Here is a 13,458-nt window from a genome sequence, read left to right as displayed (position 1 = left end):
TCTCACATGGAGTGATCAGGATTTGAACCATGGAACCCAGCAGTGAAAGGCCGGTGCATTGCCACCTGAGCCACGGAAGCTTGCTTATCCTCTTAATATGGGAAAGCTGTAAAATACCTAGTGACCTTAAAAATGCCACTATCATTATTCTTTTCAAAAAAGGTGATTGTGTTTGTGGCAACTATTGGGGTATATCATTGCTATCTATAACAGGTAAAATTCTTGCTAGAATTTTGCTCAATCGACTGCAGATTATTTCTGAGAGGATCCTACCCGAGTTGCAGTGCTGTTTTCGAATGTCCAGAGGCACAACAGATATGATCTTCTGTGCAAGACAAATCCATGAAAAATGCAGAGCAACAGACTCCTTTATACCTAGTGTTCTATGACCTGGGAAAGGCTTTTGACCCAGTTCTGAGACCAGCTATGTGGACAGTACTGAAACACTGTGGCTGTCTACAGAATTTTGTAGATCTGGTCAAGGCTCTTCATTATAACACATCTGGGCAAATCATTCATCAAAATATTATCTCTGATCCATTTCCAATCACTCATGGATTGAAACATTGATGTGTGCTTGCTCCAACACTCTTCGCTCTTTATCTAGCTGCCATGCTAAATGGAACATCTAAAGACAACCAAGGTGTAAAGGTCAGATATCGCTTTGATGGGGGACTGTTCAATATGGCTAGACTTCGCTCCCAAAAGCTTACTAAGATTTCCTCCGTTACAGAATTGCAATATGCAGATGATGCTCTCACACCTGATGAACTCCAACAGTCCATCAGTTGTTTCAAGAGTGCTTGAGATCGTCTTGGTCTCTCCATTAATGTTCAGAAAACAAAAGTACTTACATAGCCTACACCTGGGTTGAACCTCCCAGCTTTCAATATTTCCATAGCAGATACTCCACTGGAACAGGTCAACCACTGTTTATATATAGGAAGTATCCTCTCAACAAATGCTAACTGCTCACAAGATGTGGATAGGGGAGTTGGTGCTGCCCACTCAGCATTTGGACATTTGCCCGTTGTGCCTTCATGCATAAGGACCTTACAGTGCATACCAAGATCATGGTTTACCATGCTGTTGTTGTATCAACAAACTTTATGTTTGGGAAACTTGGAACCTCCACCATCATTATGTCAAAAAGCTATAGCATTTCAAATTCTTTGATTCATCTTGAACGTCAAATGGGAGGACCGTGTCACCAAACTTGCAGTTCTTAAGAAAGTGCATGCTATAAGCATTGAGGCTAACATCACTGACCACCGTCTCAGATGGATAAGGCATGTCCTTCGCATGGGTGAAATCAGGCTTTCTCGTCAACTCCTGTATGGTGAACTCTGCTCTGGCACAAGACTTCATGAAGCCCCTTTGAGGTATTTCAAGGATCAGCTCAAGCATACGATGAAAAGAGGTAGAATTACCTCTCAATCCTGGGATATGCTTGCTGAAAATCGTACACTTAGGCGCCAAACTGTTTCTACATCAATTACGTTGTTTGAAGAGGAACGATGACTTAAAATACCTCTCCACTTCCGATAGAGCTCCCTCAAGGTCATCCACATGGTCCCTCTTGTCCATTCCCATTCATCACAGTAACTCATACAACAACTCATTCATACCTGCTACCATACGTTCCTGGAACTCAATCTCAGCTAAATAGAGGCATTGGCAATCCGAGGCTATTTAAAAGGAAATGTTTAATACGGTACTCAAATCTGTAAAAAATAAATCTCACTATCATAAAAAATGTAATATTTAGTTCTTAATTACCAATAAGGATACAAAATTATAGAGGTAAAAGTAAATTCATTTTAGTGATTTTTTTAGAAATATGTGTAACTAATGATTTTATGTACAATATTCTAAAATTGTATAATGGTATTGTACAATATGGTTTAGCATAATAGCAGGCTTCATAGCCTGAGCCCCACCATATAAGAAAGGCAATAAACTAAACTAAACGTGAAGAGGATAAACAACAAGTATGGAAGCTCCGTCAAGCTCAGCCCTGCCCTCCTACAGCCATTCTATGTTATTTATGTGGATGTATTCTTGCCCAGATTGGGCTACTAAGTTATGTGGAACATATTCACAAAGCATTGTGAATGTAAAACTGTAAATTCCTGAAGAACATGTTTACTCTGATATGAGTTGCAGCCGACAATGATGTCGATTACTCAGTTACCTGGCGAATACTGAAAATCTGATCCTGACAGCCACTCTGTGGTCTGAAACCACCCTGGTTTTAATCCAACTTACTCTCAACCACTGATCGGTCCCTCTCTTTAAAAATTCTAGTGAACACCTTGCCTGGTATATTATCAATGAAATAGCTTGATAGTTGTTGCAATCCTTCCTCTACCTTTGCTTATACTGTACATAGTTGCAATTACTGCTTTCGTCTAACTCAAACGTATCTTACTAACTCTCCATTCTAATCTTATTACTCTAGTGCCTTCGCACTATATTTCAACATGTCAGGTGAAATTTCTTCTAATCCAGCTACAATGGAGTTTATTTACTATCCTTTCCACTCCCTTAAGCATAATTTTACCAACATCGTTGTTCTCCTCCTCATGAGCTCAATTGTTCGCAACATCACCAAGAAGATTCCCTTTCACGGTGAGAAGACTTTCAAAATATTCCTTCCCCCTGTCCGTGATGCCCAGGGATCTATTACATGTTCAGCTTACTTATCCGAAACACTATTCATTTTTTTCCCCCCCTCCATTTCTAAGATTCTGTATTAGTCTAGAAAGGTTTCTCTGCTACTTGACCTAGCCTTTACAGGTTATTATTGAAATCTTCCCACAACTTCTTCTGTTTGTTTTTCTCTGTTTCTATCTACAATTCCCTGTCTGCATCAGTCTTTGTTGGGAGCTGTTGGCCTTCTATTTTTACATTTACAAGCTGCTCTCAGTTCATCAACCATCAAGATGACTGCTTTTTCCCTATCTTTCCACATAGTTGTTCCTAGGCATTCCCTTGAATTTTTTACTGACACCCGGCGACCCCGGGTTCGATTCCTGGCTGGGTCAGGGGTTTTTAACTGTAAATGATTAATATCCCTAGCCTGGGGACTGGGTGTTTGTGTTGTTCTTAAGGCTCCTTTCCTCACATTCAACACTTTACACTTCTGCCATTTCCAAATACACGCAGGTTCACAACATATGGTGCAAAGTAGGGGCAAAAGATCTTCTTAGGTCAACACCCTGAATGTGTAGCATTAAAAAAAGAAGAAAAAACTAACATTCATAGACACCCATAAACAGTGTTCAGTGTGACCTTGTACACTGGTGTTTTACAAATGATATCAGATAAACACATTGGTGAATGAGAGAGAAGCCTCTGTGGCTCAGGCGGCAGCGTGTTGGCCTCTCACCGCTGGGTTCCGTGGTTCCAAAAATCGGTCACTCCATGTGAGATTTGTGCTGGACAAAGTGGAGGCGGGACAGATTTTCTCTGGACACTCCGGTTTTCCCTGTCATCTTTCATTCCAGCAACACTCTCCATTATCATTTCATTTCATCTGTCAGTCATTAATCATTGCCCCAGAGGAGTGCGACAGGCCTCGACAGCCGGCTCAATTCCTTACCTCACCGCAAGATGGGGGCTTCAATCATTCCACCCCTGACCCAGTCAATGACTGAAAAACAGGTTGTAGGTTTTCATTTTCACATTGGTGAATGAGATCCTGGTTTTTTCTAAAGTTGTACTGTGGCGGATATATTTTAAAACACTCAAATGACAAAATTGAGAAGGATGCAGCCTGCAAGAGGCATTTACAGGATGGAAAGTACCGTGCCATTTGTATTCATTTGTGCATTGATAATTAAGCATCTAATTGTGAGAAAGAAAGGAAGAAAGAAAATAAGTAAGACTACCTTCCGGCAATACATGTCTTTTTATTGTTGCTGGTGGATTGCCCTGCAGGACAGTTACATTTGCTGTTTGCGTCGCATGTTTGGTTTGTGACTGTTTTGCAATCATTGTCATCTGCACATTCGTCATCTCAAAAACAACACACAATATAAGAACAGATTATCACTTTAGAAAGTTCTATTATAAATTGTCATATCCATTCTCTAAATCTATGAAACATAAACATGATTGTCTGTTCCTCTTATAGCATTTCTCAATTACCTGGCACATAGTGAAAATCTGAACCTCACTGAACCTCTGTGTTCTGAAACAACACTGATTGTCATCTAATTTACTCTCAGCCACTGACTGTACCTTCCACTCCAAAATGCCAGTGAACCCATTGATGTTAAACTGATCGATGAAATACCTCGATAGTTGTTGCAATCCTTCCTGTTCCCTTGCTTACAGATAGGTGCAACTAGTGGTTTCATCCTTACTAACCAGTAGCATTGTCAGGATTGGCCTATGGCGGGGGAGGGGGTCACATTTAAAAATTATGATAGAACATAATGAAATGAAATGTCGTATGGCTTTTAGTGCTGGGATATCCCAGGACGGGTTCGGCTCGCCAGGTGCAGGTCTTTCTATTTGACTCCCGTAGGCGACCTGCGCATCGTGATGAGGATGAAATGATGATGAAGACAACACATACACCCAGCCCCCGTGCCATTGGAATTAACCAATTAAGGTTAAAATCCCCGACCCGGCCGGGAATCGAACCCGGGACCCTCTGAACCGAAGGCCAGTACACTGACCGTTCAGCCAACAAGTCAGACATAGAACATAATGAATGTGCTTGTGTGTGCGTGCATGCGTGACTATCATTTTAAGGACACTGATACAAATTAATTATGTAGATATTCAGATTGCAGTACAGGATAAGATCTTACATTAAAATACAGAAGATGATCAATATAATAAAGGTCAAGTTTTACAGCAAATTGTATATAGAGTTTGCAGTCTAAAATCCAGCCTTTGAGGCTTCTTTGAAAATATATCTAACAGAACTGTTGACTTTACAATTGTGTCTCTGTGAATGCTTATTTCGTTTATTGTTTATTGACAGTTTCTGTTTATTTTTGTAAAATATCCATAGGGGGAGGTTCTGACCCCCAATAATCCACCATGGTTTCAACCTTGTTACCTACTAACATTTCATGCTAATCTTATTACACTAAGAAGCCACTTCCTTCCTTCCTATGCATTATTTTTCACCATGTCAGGTCTAATTTCATCAACTCCTATCTGCTTTATGACAATTGAGTCTTCTTACCACGTTTTTCACTTTTTCAGGCATAATTTCACCAACATCATTGTCCTTCTCCTCATGGGTAATGTGCATATTAGTACATAAACTGTTTAGATGACATCTGAAGAGTATGTCTGTGAGGTAGAATTTATAGGAAGATGTAACATTGCTAGTGCTTACTCTTCTTTATGTTTTCTCTGAGTGCGACTGATGAGAGTTTCAAAATGCCTCGTGAGAAATTATAGTGAACAAGGTAAAACTGCAAATTTCTTTTTGTAAAATATTCTTTCCCATTTGTCAAGTTATCCTGTAACAATGTACCTGATACCTTGCACTCTAAAAGGAATGGTCCTACACACAGATCTATGGGTCACCCTTCTCTAGGTGCTTTTTAATATTTTGAAAACAATTACTACGGTAATTTACTAGAGTTCTCAGGCTTTCAAATACATCATCATCCTGGCCAGTATAACCATACTTCCCTCACAATTGCCTTTTAGTTGCATGATTGAGTGGTATGTCTAAATTCTCCCCAGCTTAACCTCTTTTCCAATAAGATTTAAGGAATATAGAACTACCATCATCACCAGCAGCAGACACAATTACAAACTGGAAAACACTTTTAGAGATTATGTCAATTTACGATTTTGATTTTCATTCTCTTTACTCCTTACAAGAGAAAGTTTCCATACTATGGGGAATGACAAACTATTATTATTAGTGTATAGCATAATTATTACTTAGTGAAAGGTTGATAGAAATATTGTATTAATGCAAAAATGATCCATCAATTTTGCAGGAAATATCGGTGCAACATAGTTGTTTCACCGGGCGAGTTGGCCGTGCATTTAGGGTCACGCAGCTGTGAGCTTGCATCCGGGAGATAGTGGGTTCGAACCCCACTGTCGGCAGCCCTGAAGATGGTTTTCCATGGTTTCCCATTTTCACACCAGGCTGTTCCTTAATTAAGGCCATGGTCGCTTCCTTGCAAAGCCACCACTGACCATGGCAGTGATATGCTTGAACCATGAGAATTAAACTGTTTTTTCCTTTCTTTGGCATGTGCACGTATTGTTATGTACCAGCCGCCTGTGTGAAGAGTAATTTTCCGGAAGAGACTAGTGAGTCAGCAGGGAGCTCCCAGCTGGAGAACATGGTAATGGCCTTCCTTGTGTATTGTTCTTATTGTCTTGTTTCTCTTGGATCTCCTGGAAGGTGTAACCAAATTGTTCTCATTCCAATTGCACAAAAAGTTATCTGGAAATTCTTCACCTGGGATATAAAACAGATTTGCTGCATACATACACTGAGTAAGAGGGACCTGGACAGCAGTAGAGCTGGCATCCGTGAGAGCTGATGGTGTGGTGGGAATATAACTAAAATTGTTGTCAGAATATTGTCATGTTGGAGTGATTTGGGAGTATAAGCCGAGTTTGTTTCCAAGAACTAGCTACTTCTAAATATAGAATGAAAATAGAAAGATTCTCGGTAAAGAACAACTGTATAATAACAGGCCAGAATGCAAAGAGTTGGTATGACCAGATCAAACCTTTGTATTCGGCACATGTATCACACTAAAAATAAAGTGTGTAATGGATAATTTAATAATGTTTTAGACAAAAGTGACTAGATATGTGGCTGTACTGAACACAACACTTTCTTTTGTTTTCCATGCATGCTGTTAACTATCTATATTTATATAGAATAACATGTCCTGACTGACTGACTGACTGACTGACTGACTGACTGACTGACTGACTGACTGACTGACTGACTGACTGACTGACTGACTGACTGACTGACTGATTCATCATTGCCGAGCCAAAACTACTGGACATAATAAAATGAAATATTGGGGATGCACTGATATTACAACGTAGGTACCGGTACCCACCAAGAGAGGATTATTGGATATTCCACTGCTAGGGAGGAATTGTTTGAATGAGTACTATCTGTATCTTTTTAAATGAGTATATCCATATCTCAAAAACTTAAGACATGACAATTGGTATTTGGAACCGCCTTAAAAATGAAGAAAGACGTAGTTTTGTGTTTTCAGAAAATCCATTTAAGGGGGTTGAAAATGACCAAAAAAGGGGATGAATTCTTTTTACAGCGATACTTATCTCAAAATCTGAAGATGTTACAGACCTGAAAATTGATCATGGAATTTTTTTAAAAAAATAATGAAACACATATATTTTGTTTCTAGAAAATACATTAAGGGGGCGAGGGGAGGGATAGAAGTGAAAAGTGGAGTGAATTTTTAAAATGAGTATATCTCAAAAATGTAATAAATTACAGATGTAAAAATTGGAATTTGGAATCTCCTTTAAAAATAAAGAACCGAGCTCGATAGCTGCAGTCGCTTAAGTGCGGCCAGTATCCAGTAATCGGGAGATAGTGGGTTCGAGCCTCACTGTCGGCAGCCCTGAAGATGGTTTTCCATGGTTTCCCATTTTCACACCAGGCAAATGCTGGGGCTGTACCTTAATTAAGGCCACGGCCACTTCATTCCACTTCCTAGGCACTTCCTATGCCATGTCGCCATAAGACATATCTGTGTCGGAGCGATGTAAAGCAAATAGCAAAAATATAAATAAATAAAGAAGCACACACTTTTTTGTTTTTGAAAAATCCACTTAAGAAGGATTTAAAAGAATTGAAATTTGGGTGAATTTTTAAAATATCTCAAAAAGTTAACATGTTACAGACGTAAACATTGGTATTTTGAATCTCCTTTAAAAATAAAGAAACACATTTTTTGTTTTTGGAAAATCCACAAGAGGGGGGGGGGGGGGGGCAGTGAAAAGAACTGAAAAGGGGGTTGAACCCTTTAATGGGGATATGTATGTCTCAGTAACTGCACATGTTACAGATGAGAAAACTGGTATTCTGAATTTCCTTTAAAAATAAAATAACATGTATTTTTTGGAAAGACCCTTTAAGGAAGTGGGGGTGGAAAGGACCGACAGAGTGGTTACTGTATACTTATCTCAAAAACTGAAAGTGCTACATATATGTGAAAATTAGGGTATTTGTTTTTATCCTTTAAAAATAAAGGAACACATAGTTTTTTGGAAAACCCATTTAAGGGTATGGGGAAAGGACCTCAAAAGAGTTTGAATTCTTTTTATGACGATACTTATATCTCAAAACTGAAGATGTTACAGACGTGAAAACTGGTATTTGGAATCTCCTTTAAAAATAAAGAAATACCGATATGTATTTTTGTTTTCGGAAAATCCACTAGAGGGAGGGGGGGGGAGTGTAAAGAAGTGAAGAACTGATTTTATTTTACGAGGATACTTATATCTTAAAAAAAATACAAATATTACAGACGTGAAAATTGGTACGGTACCGGTATCTGAAATCTCCTTCAAATAAAGAAACACGTATTTTTGTGTTCGGAAAGTCCACTTAATGGGGCAGTGGGTGAAAAGGGGTGAAGGAGTTGAATTATGTTCATGATGATACATATATCTCAAAAACTGAAGATGTTACAGGCGTCAAAATTGGTAACTTAATTGGAATCTCCCTTAAATATAAAGAAACGCCCATTTCTTTTGTTTTCGGAAAATCCACTTTAAAGAGGTGAAAAGAACCGAAAAATTGGGTGAATAAGTGAAGGATTTGAATTTTGTTTATGAGGATACCGTACTTATACCTCAAAAACTCGGATGTTACAAACGTGAAAATTGGTATTTGGAATCTCGTTTATAAATAAAGAAAATATAATTTTTTTGAAAATCCATTTAAGGAGCAGGTGGGGTGGGGGGATTGGATAAGTGAATAGGGAGTTGAATTATTTAATGGGGATACTTATATCTCCATAACTGAAGATGTGACAGTAGTTAAAATTGGTATTTGGAACCTTCTTTAAAAATAAACATGTATCTTTTGTTTTCGGAAAATCCGATAGGGGGGGGGGGGTGAAAAGAAGTGAAGGAGTTGAATTCTTTTTATAACGATACATATATCTCAAAAACTGAAGACGTTACAGAGGTGAAAATTGTTACGGCATTTGGAATTGTTTTGTTTTCGGAAAATCCACTTAGGTGGGGGTTGGGGGGATGGACTGATAAAGTGGTTGGATTCTTTTTATGGGGATACTTATATCTCAAAATTTGAGAATGTTACAGACGTGGAAATAGGTATTTGGAATCTCCCTTAAAAATGAATAAACTCTTTTTGTTCTCGACTTGAGAGAGGACTGTTTTCTCTTATGTACAGTTCTATGTCGCATGTTCCAGAGTTAGCTCTGCCAGTAGCTTGGTCATCTTAGCCCCAAAAGTTGCTACTGTACCACAAACGCGGTTTACAAAGATATTCTAGGGTAAATGAAACTGAATTTTTCGGTGAGGTTTTATACTTTGGGGATTTTCAGATAATGTCTTAGTGCAGTACCGAGGAATGATTAAGTTACTTTTATCAATTACGAAATTCATGCGAGCGAAGCCGCGAGTAACAGCTATATGTATTTTTACGAGAGTTTAATCCTGATGTAAACAAATAGGCGGAGCACGTTGCCTCTGCACGTGGACATACACGTAGTTAATTGGAGAAGTAACCGTCGCACTCACTCGACTGTATGCGAGCTCGAAGGAAAATAGTACAGGTACGTGGCATTAATTTTATTTTATTTTAGTTTATTACATTTAGAGAGTTTGGAAGAGTACGTAATCAAATGATTATCATATTTACGGGTATATATATGTTATTATACATAAAATAGTGATTAAATAACGAGAAATGATGACACAAGGCGTGGTGTAATACAGGAAGTCTTCTCGTAGTGAGGAAAAGTCCCAAGCTGTACAGTGTGGAGATAAGGTGTTGCATCTTGCAGCAGCAGTCAGTTCATAGTGAGAGAAATGGAGCAAGAAGTAGGACCATCGCGTGTAGTGAAGCACAAAAGAGGGAAACCGCTCAGAAGTGACCATGATATTGACACGTTGTTGACATTGTATGATTATTCTTATATATTTCTATCTACTGATGGGGAAGATAATCTATTTCTTTAGTATATAAGTACATTTGACTACCAATCAAAAATTGAGTTCTAATCAACATCATAATAAAATAATCCTTACAAAAATCTAAATAATATACATATTTTCAACTATGTGAATGTGTTCAATAAACTAACTGAACATAATCCAGGTTTAGTCATTTAGAAGTTCAGATCTTCGCACAGTTATCGTATGCGATGTGCAGCCCTGTACGTCCGAACACGAGACGTTGACGGGGTGGAGGTCGGTAATGCACGCTCAGCGAATCACACCATGTTTACATCAGGATTAAACTCTCGTGAAAAGACATATAGTTCATGATATGTTGACTACAACAGGTGTCTTATACTTAAAACACTCAAAAGATAAAATCAAGAAGAATGTAACATTTACAGGATGAAAAGAACCAAGCCCTTTGCATACTTTTGTGCATTGATTAATAGGCAACTAATCGTGTGAAAGAAAGAAAGAAAGAAAATAAGTAAGACTACCTACCAGTGATACATGTTAAGTTATTTTTGCTGACGGATTGCCCTGGAGGACAGTTACATTTGCTGTTGGCTGTGTCACATTTTTGTCCACTGATTTTGCAGTCTTCGTCTAGCTTACATTCACTATCTGGAAAACAACACACAGTGTAACAATATAGTATCATTTTTGAAAGTTCCAATATGAATTGTTCTCACTTACAGTATGTTCTTAGAGATATCTACTAGGCTATATGATTTTTCCGCAAAAAAGAATGTGTTTGTAAATACGTTATTACACATTTAATTTTCCATTTTATATCATGTTGAAACTTATCACTGCTTACTTGTATCATCAAATGTTTTTATTACCGTACTATAAATTGTAGGCTTAACTGATATCTGGCTTAATATTTAGATATAACACAATCACTTTGAGAATCAGTTTTAGAAATTGATCGTACGTTGATAGAGAGGAACATGTGAAAGTCAGTTTTAGAAATTAATCGTACGTTGAAAGAGAGGAACATGAAATGAACACATATTAAAAAAACACAACATTGAATGAGATTATTTTACCAAGCGAGTTGGCCAGTTAAGGTCTTGTAGCTGTCAGCTTGCATTTAGGAGATGGGACAAGTGCGGACGCGCTGGAAGGAGCGTGCTGGCAGAGCGAGAGAGAAGTGCTGGAGGGGTGTGCAAGACCGAAGTGAAGAGTGTGGGGAAGATGATTGGTGTTGAATAATACAGGGCAGTTATAGAAAGATGGCAGGGGAGAAAGAGGAAAGAAGAAGTGAAAAGTGGAGGAATCAGGATGGAAATGGGAATGAAGGTAAAGATGATGCTGAAAGCTGCGGTGATTTTAGTATTGCTATGTATCGGGGGTGTGAAATTGAACCCCGGACCAATTTCCAGTGGAAGCATGGGCTGGGAAGAAATGGAAGTAATTAGGAAGGTGTTAAAAGAGGTGATGGAGGAAGCTGGCCAGGTTAAGCAAATTAAAAAGATGATGCAGGAACAATCGAAGGAGCGCGAGGATATGAAGAAATGGCTACGGGAGAAAGCAGACGATACAACAGCTAAGCTGAGAAATAACGGGGAAGAAATTGCAGTTCTAAGAGTGAGAGTCAGAAGTTTAGAAAAGGAGGTGGTCAGATTGAAGAGAGGGGCTGTAGCCTACGGCCAGGAGAGGATGAAGAAATGAGGTGCATAAGAAGGGGTAGAAACGAAGATAGAGACTATATAAAGTTGTGGACGTCATACAAAATAAGATGAAGGTAAATTTTAATGAGGCGGACATTGACGACGTGGAAAGAGTAGGCAGAGCAAAGGGCAACAGACCAATAAAAGTACAAGTAATATCTACCCTAATGTCGGAGATAATACTAAGAAACTTATGAAGAATGAGATAGAATTAATCAGATGCGGATGGGAAGTAGCCCTGAAGGAAAATAATATTGACAGAGCCTTGAACCTAACTGAATAGCCTATAAGGAGGGTAGCAAGGCTAGAGCAAGAATAAAAAAGAAGTAACTGTAGAGGGAGTGAATGGTACAATAAGGAATGTGAGGTGTGCAGTTGTGAAGGCCTTGAAAAATTATAGATTAAGTGAAGGTAAGGATGAAAGAGAAACTTTCTGTAGATTAAGAAAGGAGTATAAAAGGAAAATAGCCAAGAGGACAAAGGCATGGTCAATGGAACAAGTGGAGTTAATTAATGAAGAATGCAGGTTAAGTCAGGGGGAGAAAGTATGGGAAAAAATAAATAAAATTAATAAAGGAGGGAATAGGGTGGTCCAAGCTAGGATTGATTATGACCAATGGGTGATATACTTCAGTGGTTTATTAGGGGGAAAGGGCTGTTGGAAGTTAGGAGAGGGGACAAAGAGTACAGGGAGAAACCTAGAGATTAGAATATGTGCACTTGACAAAGATATTACCATAGAGGAAGTTCAGGATGTGTTAGACAAACTAAAGAGTAAATCGGCGGGGGGAATGAACGGCATAAATAACTTGGCATGGAAAGAGATTGGTAAATACAGACAGATGAGGGAGGGAATTGTTTAACAGGATATTCAATAGTGATGAAATAGCCAAAGATTGGGAGGCGGGATCATCTGCCCAATTTACAGAAAGAAACAAAAACTTGCCGGGCAAGAGGGATAACTACTTGATTCACTGAGTAAGATTTATACAGAGGTCTTGGCAAATAGGTTAACGACCTGGGCAGAAGAACATTTAATAATATCAATGCTACAGGGAGGTTTTCGAAAAGGAAGAAGGACTACAGATAATATCATGACGGTGAAGGCGATAATAGACAAATACTTAAGTAGGGAAAAAGGCTGTGTGTACTTGGCCGCCATAGATTTCGAAAAAGCATTTGATACGGTCAGTAGGGAGGCACTGTTTGAGAAATTAGGCGGGTTGAGATTCTCTAGGAAGATGATACGGGCGATCTAGGCGATTCATCAAAAGGTTTATTGTTGTATCAAGATAGAAAAAATGTAATCAGTGAGCCTATAGAGTGTAAGATCGGGTTGAAACAAGGTTGTAAACTCTCGCCGCTGTTATTTCTGTTATTTATAAATGATATCTTGGAAGGGCACGGGGGAACAAAATGGGCAGTACCGATATTACAGAAGCTAGAGATCCCAGGAATGATATTCGCAGATGACGTCATTCTTATGGCCTTAACAGGAGGAGGTTTACAAAAAAAGTCTGAAGGAGTTGTCGGAGTACGCGGGGAAGTGGACTTTAAAAACTAACAGTAATAAGTCGAAGGTGATCCTGATAAC

At 38.7% G+C, this 13,458-nt stretch overlaps 1 protein-coding gene across 3 annotated transcripts in view; it reads right to left on the bottom strand.

Moving 5' to 3' along the window:
- The window catches only part of LOC136872003 (cell death abnormality protein 1), a 123,739-nt gene that overhangs the window by 78,634 nt on the left and 31,647 nt on the right, over positions 1-13,458 (bottom strand). For 2 of the 3 annotated variants that reach the window (XM_068227276.1, XM_068227279.1), the window contains exon 2: positions 10,690-10,812. The exons of the other annotated variant lie outside the window; for it this stretch is intronic. In XM_068227276.1, the coding sequence (XP_068083377.1) occupies positions 10,690-10,812 (123 nt within the window). The remainder of the gene's footprint in view (positions 1-10,689; positions 10,813-13,458) is intronic. 3 annotated transcript variants of the gene reach the window in all.

The sequence above is a fragment of the Anabrus simplex genome, chromosome 1, assembly GCF_040414725.1.
Source record: "Anabrus simplex isolate iqAnaSimp1 chromosome 1, ASM4041472v1, whole genome shotgun sequence".
Taxonomy (NCBI): Eukaryota; Metazoa; Arthropoda; class Insecta; order Orthoptera; family Tettigoniidae; genus Anabrus; species Anabrus simplex.
This window is presented reverse-complemented; position numbering and strand designations above follow the sequence as displayed.